The 14367-nt window shown below is 44.0% G+C and overlaps 1 protein-coding gene across 1 annotated transcript; it reads right to left on the reverse strand.

The window, feature by feature from the left end:
- Positions 1–375: 375 nt before the first annotated feature.
- Positions 376–13857, reverse strand: CISD1 (CDGSH iron sulfur domain 1). The gene is made up of 3 exons (XM_059821011.1): positions 13791–13857; positions 7715–7920; positions 376–2416 (listed from the first exon to the last, which is right to left on the reverse strand). The coding sequence occupies exons 1-3, from the start codon at positions 13819–13821 to the stop codon at positions 2327–2329; spliced, it is 327 nt and encodes a 108-aa protein (XP_059676994.1). The 5' UTR covers positions 13822–13857; the 3' UTR covers positions 376–2326.
- Positions 13858–14367: the final 510 nt, after the last annotated feature.

The raw sequence follows: 14367 nt of genomic DNA on the forward strand, positions 1-14367 counted from the left end.
CAAAACAAACTCACCAGGATGTAAATCAGCAGACTCAGCTCCTGCATCTTTGCTTCCCAGGAACAAAAACTTCTCATGGACCCCACTTCCCTGACACCCAAACTCCAGGAAAATAAGTTTTATGGCTTGGAAGACTCATCTGAAACTTCAGGACTTTATCTCTCAGAACATTAATGCAGCTTTCAGTGAACTTTTATTCCTTCAAGAGCAGCCAGGTTTTGCTGCTAACAGGAAAAGAAGTCTCAGAAGGAAAACCCAACCCAGATGCAGGTTTATGATTACAGCAGTATTGGCACACAGAACTACTCACAGGGTAACTCTCCCTTGAAAGAAACAGCACACCCATGAGATAACACAGACGTTACAACCTTGCGATTAAGATGAGCTCAAATGTGTATTTGACAAAAATACAGAAATATCCAGTGTCATGTTCTAGTAATACAGAAATAACTTCATTTTGGGTAAAAGCAATATATTTGATAATTTAAGGTTAAAACAACTTTCCATATGCATCAGTACTCGGCCAAGTAAAAAACATCAAGTACCTTTACAGTCAAGACAGGAAGAAAAGATAGATACTAAATGTATTTGACTGCAACTTCTGACAAGTAGAGGTCTCCCACAGACAGTAGCTGCCCCTGCTGTAGCACTCTACCTCCAAACCCTCTTCTCTCTGCCTCTGTGCCACCTTCTCTACTTCTTGTGCCTTCTGCCAAAGTTCAGCCCAGTCAGCTGAGACCTCAGCCTCTGAAAGGCTCACATCGAGAACACGCAAAACATTTTCTTCTATCTTAAGCAGTCGTACCAACCACACCCTTAAAAAAAAATTAAGTAAAACCTCTACTGCCCCGATTATCTGGAAGAATCCTTAAGGGTCCAGATTAAAATGTCAGCTTCTTGAAAAGGCCTTTCCTCTAGCTCTGAGGTAGTCTCTCTGTCCCAGGACATTGAAAGCTCAATCTTACACAGGCTGCAATTACACTAGTGGACTGGGTTTAATACAAAATTGCCCTCTGCCACCCACCCCACTCTTTGGGTTTTGGTTTGTAGTTATTTGTATTTTGATAAAGCTATTTTAAGGAAACCAACATGATAGCCATTAATGCAACTGTGTCAGACAAGGCAGACAAGCGCCATAAAAAAGGAGGGTAAGAGCTCTCCTTGTCTCATCCTTCCTTTCCCCCTTTTTCCTAGCTGTCTCCAAAGCCTTTCCTTGTCCACAGCAGTTCTTTTGGTAAAATTAGCTGAACAACATTAACAGCCCAGGGAAGCAGGAGTTATTTAAGACACATAGAGCCTAAGGCCACTTAGTAAGAAAGGTGTGCCTGCTCCCTCTGCAGCAGGAAGAGTCCTCCAGAACCAGCCAGAGCAATAATGAAGCAGACAGTAACCATGGGTGGGGTTTTAGTTTTTATTTTAGCTTCTGGAATAAATCGGCATAGCCTCCCCCACGTAAGCATCCTGTGGTCTAGGGAAGTTATCTTCACTGCTAGAGACTGCAAGTGGAACTAAGGCTTTCTAGCAGCAAAAGACAACCCTACCACCCCTTGCCCATCACTCTTTGAGCACTTTGTATCATTCCGCTTGTCTATTAAGAAAGCTCTCACAGAGACTATCTTCCTAATCCTACTCTAAATACAGGCCTGCAGTTCCAGTAGTACGTTCTTTACACCATATGGTAGTAGGGTCAAATTTCAACACTGCTGTAAAATCAAAGGTAAAGTTGCTCTTTAGCCCCATCTTGCTATAAGCCTTCTGTGTTGTCTGGTCATAGTTAACAATTTCAAATTTGTTCTTTTACAGAAGCCACACAGAACAGTAGTGTAACAGGCCAAACGTGACACCTGCACAAAGTGCAGCATCATCAGAGGTTAAGCTGCATTTTGGCACCATTTCTTTCCTGCTGCTGCCTTTTACATAGAAATCTACCCAGACCTGTGACTTTAGAACCTCTCCAGAATTTTAAGATCTACCTTTTGAACACACGTTCTACTGAATAGCCTCAGAGTAGTACACATGTATTTGAAAATAATTTAATACCTATTTTCTGCTGAAGTACATTCTGTGCGTCATTTTAGTTTCATACTCAATGAGAGGGTACACACACTTTACAGGACAAAAAATTTAAACCATTATTATTTAGTAAATGATGCATTGTAGTGTTAAAACAAGACAAGCACCAGAGAAAATACAGATACTGAAGCCTGATGTATATACTACACTGGGAAGTCTTCAGTGACATGACAAATAATTTGTGGTTTTTCCCCCAATTACAAGTGAGCAGAGGATTTGTCAGATATTCATTTTGTAGCTTCTACTGTCCGCTCTACGCCTCCTTCCTCTTGATGATCAGAGGCCCAACGTTGTCACCAGTTTCCTCGTTGTGCTTTGTATGAGAGCCATCACACAGCGGGAACTGAAAAGAGAAAGAATAAACACATCTAAAGTACATTCAGACTCAGAATTAAGAACCTAGGTTGAGAGTTCATTAGAACATCTTCTCATTAAATCCGCTGTGACCACAGACCATAACTTCTGCGCTGGCCTTTCAAGTCTCCCTGAATTTTGGCTCAACACTAGTTTTGTCCACGCGAGCGCAGAGCGGATGAGAGGCTTGTTAAGAAAAAGAAGCAACTCCACTCCACATTATTTGGTGTTCCTGCCTCAGGCCAGCATGAAGAAAATACAGCCTGAACTGACCTTCAACTGTAACCTACCTGGAGTATCTTGCTCTCAACCTCGCCCCATGCTCTGTTTTCCTGGGCAACAGCCAGAGTTGAGTGCAGTTACAGAAGGTAAGTGGGGTGAAGAAGAGAAACAGGAGGAGATCCTTTGCTGAATTTTTTTCCTGGTTTTCCAGAGCACACGATGAAAAAAAGAACAGGTTCCCTAACTCATCTCTTAAATAAGAGAGACACCTACACATTAGTCCTGCCTCCAGACAGCTAGAGCGGCAAGCTGCCTTTGCTTCGTCCCGACACAGCTATCTTATCTCATCGACACAAAGGTCCCTTTGTGCAAGCTGGCTTCCACATTAGGATTTTGACCTGCTAATGGAAATAAACTGCACTTCCAACTGATATGGCTATTCATCAGGGGGTTTTAAGGGTAGCACTGAGTTAGTAATTTGAAGACATTTTTGTTCCATAAAAAACCCCCCCTAGAACAGCCCGGTCAGAGCAAGACCCACAGGGACTCCTTTAGCCAGCTGTAACTGCCCGGGTCCCAGTCCAGTCACAACCACTCTGCTCCTGGGCAGCTCTTTTCACGCGCAAGAGCCAAAGGACATTCTGTGAAGCAACAAGAGTGAGGTTAGATTCCCATCACTTCTCAAGGATCTGTTTTCAGGGCTATGCCTCCTCTGCAGAGTAAACTCTGGAGATGATCACAGAAATCACGCACCAGTATTTTTCATTCGGTTACTATTTTGTTTGCTTAGAAGCAACGGGAATCAAAGCTGGGCGTTACTCAGCTGTTGCCTTTGCAACAGCAATATTCCCTCACAGTTCAGTCACAGTCAAACAATCTTCGACACTCCACTGATCCTAATGTTCATGCCTCAGCCCCTGTAAAAAATTGATACCCTATCACCCACGCTTAGCTAGAATAAAAGATTTCAAAGTACTGCCCAAAACCAATATAATGAAGACAATCTACTTGCAAAAAAAATATTCCCAGAGCTCTAAAAATAAAGCCACATGCCCTGTAGGCATGTGTTGGGGGAGGGAAGTGAGATGAGGTGGGCATTTTTTGTTTTTCAGTTACAAAATGTCAAAACCCACGCTATAAAAGGCAGGTGACGTTTCTAAATAAAGAAACCCTGAATTCAGAGAATACTCATGTAAGTTGATTCATGCAGGAACTTTATCATCGCATCAGTCATTTGTGACTCAATGAGTAGGTACTGACAGATATTTGGGAAAAATCTCAAACAAGAACATATGTTCATGGGACACTGACCAGCTTCCAACCCAGATGTTCCTGGGCCAGTTGTTTTTCCACGCAACACAGTCCACTGGTCTTGACAGAAGCATTGACCCAGTTTCCATCAGACATTAACATCACCCATGCCCCAGGAGGCAAGCCCAAGGTCCAGCTACAGCAACATCATCACTTCAAGTTTGCAGGTCACAAAAACGGTGGGATTCATAAGCTTCAGATAGCGTCGAGATATCTTTAACGGCTATCAACTCTGACTGCTCTGAATTCATCCTCTGGGTCAGCTGGTCTCAGAACCACAGGCTCCCAGAGGCTGAGACACTAGACTTGAGCTTCTCAGGAAAAACGAAAAAAAAGAAACAAAAAACCCACCACCACCACTTTTCCAGAGCACCCACTTGGTCACCTTGAAGACCAGATACTGAATAGATGGATCCTGGGCCTGACACAACATGTTCATCCTTGATTAAGATAAAGCAGGTTAGCAATAGCAGCCAAAGCTCAAACCCTGAGGGAACTGTGCAGTGATCTGGACAGCTCGGCTTGTTTCCCTTGACAATGAACAGGTTTAGATTCTCTATCACTATTTCTTCTGATGTTCTGCAGCAGTATTCCTTGATGCGCAGCCTGGGGACTAATACTTCTCTGGAAGACACAGAGGTTGCAGGTCATTGCAAAAGAAAGCAAATTAATTTTTTGCCCCCAGCTCACACACTTAAAAATGCAGAAGGGTAAGAAAACAAATGTTCTAACTTTAGACTAATTACAGTTTGGTTTTAGGCCAAAACTCTTGCCTCTACATTGGTAAATCTTAACACTGGGTTTTTCCAAAAAACTTGACAAGCAGTGCTATAAAGTGCCTGCAGAGCACAACACTAAATAGGAAAGGGCCACTTAAAGAACTACCTACCACCCACTTTAACAGATAATTACATTCCAAGACAGACTTATTTGAAGATACCACGTGTGGTTTGTTTAAACACATACACTCCACGAAGACTCTGGACGGCACAAAACCAAAAAAAGCCTTTGAAGTATACTATTCAGAAAAAAAACCAACAGAAAATAATCCTGCTCCTTTCTTAAGAGTTACTCCAAAACACACTGGTATAGTCCAACTGTTTTCTTATTCGCTGCACAGGAGGAACACCACGCAAAGCCTGCTGTAGTGCATGCACACCACCAGTACACACAGAAATATCCTATGGTTCATAACGCTACTGGTTCTTACTAACAGCCTCATGCCTCAGATGAGGCTAAATCTGACGAGAAGTGCTCATACAATCATACAAGAGGACATGTCTTCTAAGCCGTATATGGAAGAGCGATCCCCATATGCCACTTACCCGCTGTGTTTTTTGTTAAGTACTTACTGCTTTTGAAGTAATTGTAATTCCCTGCATTGGAGGCACACACATTCTACCATGTTGCCATCATATAAACATTATCTTACAAATTTGAACAGGATCTTAGTTTGAGAACTGTAAGAAACAGATGATAATGCTAGCTAACTACTTCCGAAGACGACAAGCATGTGAGAATGATGAAGAATGTATCTGTATTTTACTACCGCTTGGCAAAAACTGAACATGAGAAGAAGCATGCACACCATCTTAAAGGTCATGCTACCCACCATACAACTCAACTGATTAGGGCAAGAGGAAGGCAGCAAAACTGGAAACTGCAGTCTTTGAAGCACAACATGCTGATTAAAATACTCATTACTAAGCATCAGTCAAAGAAAACAAATGCCTTCAAAATTTTCCACTGACCTCCTTAATGCCTTTACAAGACCTTTCAGATCAGAGTTCTAATAACAGACTCATTATAAGGTAGCCCCGTCTATTTCCTTTTAGTGTGTGATTTCAGAGCCCTAACTCAGTAGGACAGTATGTTCCTAAACTGACAACACCCCTTCAATATATGCCAAAAATGTACTTTTTAAGAGTTTTATTTCACACACACAAAAAAAGACAGCATCAAACAATAGCTAGAATATTGGCAGGAGCTGCAACGCAACCACTACAACCAGATGCTATCTTCCATTTCTGTTTAGAAAACAGAGTAGGAAGCAGAAAGTACAAACACCAAAGTTCAAGTTAGGATTTATTTTTTTTCAGCAGCACTGAAGGAGGTGCCTACACTATTGCAACCCGAGGTAAATCCAAATTCAGATATTAAAATGGCCTATATTTAGAGCAGCCTTTCTCCTCCCCCTTTTACTTTTCTGAAGCTGTAGCCCTTGCGGCAGCTTCCAGCGCTGGATTCTGGCTGAGACTTAACACAAAGATTTAGCAACAATGCTGCTATACATATGCATGATACCCGCACACTGTACAGCCACGTAACACACAGTGTTAAACCAAATACAGCTACAAATGTGTAACTTCCTATTTTCACACGCAAGGTAATAAAGTCAGACCTGACAACAGCAAGAACTGAAAGTTACAGTACCTGGAAAACTGCAGAGTGTGGCTCGATTAGACCTGTGTCTAAGGCTTGAGAAGTCTAGTATTCAGTTCACTGATGGAGAGACAGCTAGATTTCAAGGCTGTTTGCCTCAGTTATCTGGCTTTGAAGGTCTGCATTATTTCAGTCTCCGCACATTAGCGCCTTGACATCTTAAAAAGCTTTCAAATGTGTGCCAGTGGTAAATGGAAAGGACTACTCATGCAATCCACTTCCTCTCATTACAGATCCCAGAACTACCACCACAGACAAATTACACAGATCTCAGCTACATCCAATGTCACGCATCTCTACCTCAGATTTAAATCTGATCTTAGTGTTATTGAAAGGCTAGGTATCATGCTTACCACTGATTTTAGGCAATTGACACAACCCAACTTCATACACAAGTAAATTGGACCAGTGTCTAGGTCAGACTCTTAATTGCTCAAAAATAGAGGCTTAAAGTATGCCATCATGATTTCACTGGCTTTACTGTAGGATTACCCATATAACTATTCTGAGCTGCTAAGGCACAAAGGCATTAAGTCCACCCGTCTAGATTCCTCAAAAGCTTTTAACCACAATGACTTCTTTTTAGATTACCTCCATCACCGCTGCAAACAATTCACCACTGTACTCATTCATGTGGCAAAAGGTAGCTATCCACAGTGCACAGCCGTACCACAACAATAAATTCAGGACAGAACAGCAGTAGCACTGTAACACCATCTGCGCGAGACAGGCTCTTCCAAAACCATTCTGCACTCACCCTGTCTACAACATTTAATGATAGGCTCAGACATTGCAAGTGACAATCTGACACCAGCTCTGGGATACCAAGAGACTTCTTAGTGGATTTGCGTTACTAACACCATGAACTCATAGCAAGGTACTTTCTGACTGACTAAGCTTCCATCTTCCATGATTAAAAGGTGTTTAAGGTCCTTTCAGACCATGGTTCCTGAGCTCCTACTGCCAACAGGCCAGTAGTTTTGTGTAAGCCTCAGTATTAGCAAAGACAGAACACAAAATTGTATTTGTCATTCGTGACTGTGATTGCTCCAAACAGCAGCTCTCCTTTCAAGGGATCTGCTTCTTCGAAACTACAGAAACATTTTGTTCACTATGAGCACTGATCTGCAGGCTTTACTCTGAGTGACCGCATAAATCTACATAGTTTTATGGATTAAAATACTGCTACATCTCACTGCAGAATAGCTGAGGTGAAAAGAAGTTAGTTTCCTCTAAATAAAGCAGTTTGAAAATAATTTTGTTGAAAGATGCATGCACATGAATGAAACTGGACCATTTATTCTTCTCTTACCTTCTTAGATCTCCAACAACGACAGTACACAGCCTTGTCTCCCAGATCTTCCATATCAAATGCATGGACTACCTTGGGGTTATCCTTCTGGATATGGGGATTCACCATTGCTTTGCAGCATTTGTCTTTCGAGAGAAATTTTTTGTAAGCTAGATACCCAACAGCCGCTGCTCCAGCAGCTAAGGAGACTGCAGCAATCCATTCAACTGGAATGAAAGAGAAAAAAAAAAAAGAGAGCCTGTCACTTTTTGACCACAACATTCTATTAAAACTACTCAGTAGTAAATGTCTTCATGCTTGTGGCAACACCTCTACTTTCCAGCAGACCTTTTTGTTCTGTAGTGGTAATGCAGTACTTTCGAAGAATATACTCTTTTGACGCTCACCTAGTTAATCTACTCCTTCCTCCTGATCAGAGTTCTCCTTCACCCCAATCCCTTCCACACAAGGGTGAAGATTAACCTGGCAGGGTTTGGTCTTTTTTTTTTTTTTTTTTTTTTAACCTTTTATTTGGGAACCTGTGATACCAACATCGGTAGTATAGCATTTCCAAGTTCAGCACATTAAACCAGCTGTAAGTATACCCTGTAGCAGCAAAACCCCGTTGTTTGTTTCAGTTGCAGGAAAGTCACTAAAGAAGAATGCTCAGCATCAACAACCCAAGCAGGATCCCCCCAAGATATGGGTAATGAGTAGCTTTTAATATAACGCATCTTGCAACTAAAAATGTAAATAGGTGCTTGGCAATGGGGAAATTATTCAATATACTACCACTTCAGAAGAGTGAAAAAAGCCAGCTTAGATTAAATCCTTTCTGTGGTGTACAGAAAAGAATATGGATCCAAAAAGATTATATTTAAGAAGAATAACACGAGTTTATTTTAACTGGATTAGGTCCTGACTCTCTGAAAGAGAATTCCATTAAAAAATCCGCTTTCCACCACCTCCCATCCTCAATTTCCCCCCCCCAGATATCTCCAAAATCTTTGCAGTCTCGCTCACTTGGTATAATTTCCTTTTCTGCAAGAAGTTTTCCTTCTTTTTTGTGCCTCTATTGTTTCCTCTCTGCCTCATGACAATGTGCTGGACTTCGGCCCAAAGGTTCTGGTTGCACCATAGCCCCGGCCATTCCTCTCGGAGCTGGAGGCAGCTGCTCCTTTTTTGCTTTTTATCCACCACTTCTACCCACACATGTACTCTTAACATATACATACAGAGTTCGGCTGACTCTACAGACAAATAAATCAAGCAGGAATTTAAGTTTTAGCACATTTACACAACTTAAGAGAACTAAAAGATAGTCTCCAGTTGGGAATTTCTATCTTGCCCTTCAATGTTTGCATTGGATTTGAAAGATGCCAAGCCACAAAAGACAGTACTACATTAACTCTAAGGATAAGAAGAAACAAAAAGCCTTTGTTAGTTCTTGCTACTTTCCACGACTAACTGACTTACTGTATTGCCACTGTGAGCTTGTACTAAAAGGATCAAGAAGGTTTTGCACCCTGTCCCACAGCCTTTTCCAAAATCCATACCAAGCCCTAAAACACTGTGTTAGCTCATCCACACTATGCTGACCCACAAGGGTCTAGATGTAGCAATATGTGGAATTAGACAAATATTTGTACTTCTGCAGCCCTGTAAGATCAGGGAAGGCAGGCACTCCTTTAGAGTCTTACTAAAGGAGTAAAAGATACAGAAATCCTTCAGAGTTCATTTTCTTAGTAAATGAAGCATAAGAGACCAACATACACTGAGACCTCCCCTGCAAATGAGTGACAAACCCTCCCTGTAACAACACGGTGATACTCAGATACAGAAAACCACCTCTAACATCAAAGCATTTAGGGCATATTCCCCTGCTTGCAAACTCCTTAAAAAATAAAAGCCTCAGAGAGCGTATTGTGAATTCAGTGTTTTATATCCATCCAGTGAGTTCTCACCTCTTTATCTCCCCATTACAAACTAGCCAGAGTAATGCATTCATTTTAATAGGGTAGGGTAAAGAAGTGAGGAGGTGAAATTAAAGAAGGGATTGTAAGAAAATCTGCTTTAATTTAGCAGAACAGCCCAAACTAATCCAAAGAACAGCCACAGCTTAAATCACAGGCAGCAGGTTCTCCCACGGAAAACCCCCCCAGAGTCTGCAGCACCCTTTCCCCTTCTCGCTTGAGCACATTCCCCCAAGCAGAGCAGGGCTGCAGCAGGGAGGACGTACCCAGCCAGTTCAGGGACAAGCTGGGTCTGACACGTTTAAAGTGATTTCTGATGAAATGCCAAGTGCAGCTACAACAGCAGCAGGCAAGACAGAGGGATCACCCGAACTGGGGATTTCGGAAAAGCAGCAGTTGCAAGGATTGTCCAAAGTGCTAACTGATGCGTTGCCAATGGATCAAGTCTTAACCAACGTTTTTAAATAACTGATGAGAGGACAGTGATAGACTGTATCTACTCCCTTAAGGAAACTCAGGGGAAAGAGTGACTTCAATGAAGCCCAAAGAGGACTCCTATAACTGAACCACCCTTTAAGGGGCTGCACCTTAATGAAGCTGATATTCTACTGCACCTACCCAAAAGTCCAGGTCAGCTTAACAACCCAGCAGATGAAAATATTCCGATGATAAAAATACTTCTACGTCTCACAGCATGAGCAGGGAAGTCTGTACTAAAATTCAGTAGCTTTGCAGAACATTTAGAAGAGCTGTTCTACAGATCTGCAGCTAACCCAGATCCCTCTGACCATCCCTCAGGCCACATACCACATAACCATGCACAGCTCAACAAGCAGAGATCATTAATTTAAAGTAATTGCCATCTCCTATTTCAGTGACCCTCTACTTCTCCCAAGGGCCAGATTCATCTATTACACACCAGGGCAGATTGTATACATAAAAACCAGCTTAATATATTCTTTTCTTATAATAGATCATGTCTTTTTTACCATATGAGCATTTTTTCCATCACTTTGCTGGAGCTGTATCAGGGTGGAAAAATCTATCAACCAATAATACATAAAATCCAAACATTTAATCAGTCTGTTCTTCAAATTTCAGCATTGCCTTAAATATAATGTAAATTTATGAAAGCTATTTGAATTTGACAAATGGACTCTCTCTCTATGATGCAAGGTTTCAGAGGTAGTAAGTTTTGTTGTCAACTGTTGTTTTTGTTTCACAAACAGATTTGGAATAGCTAGAATACCCATTTCATCTTTCAAACTGAGTTAACCATAAAACTGCAACTGGAAGGAAAACACTTTTCAGAAGTTTTCAAATACTTTAAACTCTGTTTCAACATGCCTCTGGTGCCAATTCAACAGTTCGCTGCCAAACTCTTAAGGTCATGCATGTATTACTTGAAGAGGCATGTGTTAACAGAGTGACATTGATGTGGAATGTCAAGGGGTTTTATTTTTTAAAATAAAAACACTAAGAGCAACTTTTGAGTGATTATTAAACAAATCCCAATTCCGGTATAATACCAAAACACAATGTTAAAAGTGACTACAGGACAAGACACTACAGGCCTGTGTAACATGGCAGAAAAATTTTTTCAATGTCATAAGCACTATACAATGGAAAAGGTTTGTCTAAAATGGCAGAAAAAACAACACACAAAGGAGAGAAGAGAAGAGAGATGGAAAGAAGGAAAACAGAAATCCAAAGAACGCAATCCCAGGAGAGCAGGCAGTGCACAGAAGTAAACAACAACAACAAAAAAATCAGAAGATGAGAACAGCAACAAGCCAATGGTGGGAATTTATCTTCTTTGGACATATCCAAAGAGATTTGGGTCACAAAGTTCCTCTTCCCTTCTTTCCCTAAACAGCTAGGAAATTGCTTTGGATGTTTCCAGATCTAGGCCACAGAGGTAGTTTTAGGATCTACCAGAGAGCTCAGATTTTATCTGCAGGAAGAACATGCATTTACCATCTGCAATGACAACCGCATGAAGAAACCGAGATGGTCTTGGCTCCACCAGGAGTACACAGTCCTCGTTACGAAACATATCGATTTACTTTGCAGGAACTGGCAACAACACGGGGGATAGCTGCACCCCTACAAAGTTAGTCCACGACAGTCCTAAGAGGCAATTTTCAAGTTACCTCTGCTCCTTAAGAAAAATGTTCATGTTATTTGAAAGTCAGCTATAGAGTAGTAACTCCAGACATGAACATCGGTACTTTCTGTCTTTGGAAGCGCTTATAACTTTCAAGCATTGTTCTCCTCCTTTTGTCACCAATGAAGAGACTATTATTGTCCAAGAGTTGTTTATGACAGTCCAGTAACTGCCCACAATGAAAGGCCACCTTGCTGCAGCCCATGCTTGGAGAAACACGTGGCACTTGTGTACTGAGGAGTCGTCCAGGCTGCACCAAAAGCCTAATAGTAAAAGCCAACCAGTCAAGCAGATGAAATCACTTCTACCACTTCACAGCATTGACAAGAAATGGGATTATGACTGACAGGTTTGATTTAACTGAAACTGTAAGGTAAAAAGGCCACCTGAGAGAGAAAGATTCTTGGATCTGGCCAATAAACAGCAAAAGACAAGTCAGCATGATCAGATCCGTGGTCAATGTGGGGTCACACCTGCAAACCACCACATTGCTCACAACAAAAAGCACTAGCTGCGCTGTTCACTGCCTGCCAAAGGGTAACCTTTTGGCACACAGCACACCAATAGACACAGAAGCAATTAACTCTCCAGGAATTAAATCCCTACTGTCTAGTTTCCTCTAGGGAAACAGGCATTAGTATGACTTCCAAAATTTATCAGCCTGAGACACACGCACAAGCTGACGACAGAGCTGTGACCTGCCAGTCGCTAATCAAGTTTAATCTCAACAGTATTCACATTAACCGTATGCCGCCTCCTCCTAAACAAAGCACCCTCACAGACTGCTCTGGTCGGCTGTTCCCCTGCTTTCCTGGGATAAAGAGGATATTTTTGGTTTGACTAGGAGCATGTTCTTCTCCCTCCCCCCCCAAACTAAGTCTTCTTCTCGATTCCTAGCGTATAGGAACTGTTCTAATTCTTACAAGCTTATAAATGACAGTAAGCTGCCCTTGGGAATACAACCTGGCTGCAAGCTATTATCAAGTCATCCTCAGGGCTTCGGTTTGATTATCTTAATAAGCACAGCTTTCCATCACTATAACCCACTTTAGACTAGAGCAATGCCTTTGCCAACATCCTCTGTAGCAGCAGTGTACCAAAAAAAAAAAAAAAAATCTGTCTGGATGGAGTCCCCTGGCTTAAGGGCATAAACCATGAGCAGCTTTGCAACTGGAAACCACAGCCACGCAGGTGAAGCTCCTTTTTTAGAGGAAATCAGATAATTCAGCTCTCCACTCTGTCCTCCATCCATCCCCACCCTTTCATCCTACCCGGCTGTGCAACAGCATTTAAAACACACAACGCTATCTCAGGCATGGTTTAGGTCAATCACCACGCAGCACAAGTGTCACCGTTATCCCTATTGTACAGTACCAGGCTTTGAGGATAAGTGAAAAACCCAGAAATTTACAGGTTTTCCTGACATTTACACCCAGCGGCTTCACAAAAACATACGGGGCCTGAACAAAGGCAAAGCCCAACAGCGAAGCGGCAGGAGGAAAGGCAAGAATAAACCAGCGGTGCCCGAAAGGGGCTGTTCCCCACCATAAAGAAGGCCCGGCGGGTGGCCGAAGCCGGCTCCGAGGGGCGAAGCGCACCTGAGGGCCTGGCGCGGAGCCTGACGCTCTCACAGGGGGCCGGGCCGGGCCGGGGGGTCCCTCACGGCCCGCGGCGCTCCCGCCCGCGCCCCGGGCCGCCGGCCCTCGCCCCCCCCAGTGCGTTACTTAAGTACGCATCTAACGCACCGCCAGGAACGCCCTGGGGGGCACCCGCGTCCCCACAGGGGGCGGCCACGCCGCCATTTTGTCCTCGGTGGTCCGCGAAAAGCGGGACCGGGCCGCACCCCCGTTGCCGCCGCCGGCCCCCCGCCGCCGCCGCCGCCGCCGCCGCCGCCGCCGCCGCCACCCTCTCGTGCCCGCGTGCGCCTTCCCGCACCCCTCCCCGGGCGCGCCCCTACCCCGCACGGCGGAGTTCTGCCCCAGCCCCATCGCTCCCGCTCCGGCGCCGTAGAGGGCACGCGCAGCTCCGCGCCCCAACGCGCATGCGCTCCCGATCACGCCCTCCCGCAAGATGGCGGCGAGGCCCCGCCTCGTCAAGGCGTCCCCGCGGAGAAAAGGGGCTCACGGGGCGGGGCTGCCGCCGGTGAGGGTGGGTGCAGCTGGTGCTGGGTCGCATCGCAGGGGAGGAGGGAGGCAGGCGGCCTTGTGGAGTCCCATCGCTGGCCTAACGCCCAGCACAGCACCCTCCCTGAGGGAGAAGCGGGTCTGAGGCGTGCAGAGGCCTCTGCAAGTGTAAAATGGGTGGTGGGCGTCATTGCGTGTCCTGAGGAGGCGGCGGCTTGGCGGGGCCGTGCCGTCAGCCGCGGCTAGCGAGTGCCTTGAGTTGCTAGGGCTCTGCAAACCGCTTAGAACAGCCTGTTGTACGAGGCCTCTCCGTGTAGCTGTGGAGAGAAGAACTAAGGAGTGATACCCTCCGAGCGACAGCTGCCTCAAACCTCACAGACTTGGATGTTGATGTAAGAATTACTGGTTTTT

The sequence above is a fragment of the Gavia stellata genome, chromosome 9 (genome assembly GCF_030936135.1).
Source record: "Gavia stellata isolate bGavSte3 chromosome 9, bGavSte3.hap2, whole genome shotgun sequence".
Classification (NCBI taxonomy): domain Eukaryota; kingdom Metazoa; phylum Chordata; class Aves; order Gaviiformes; family Gaviidae; genus Gavia; species Gavia stellata.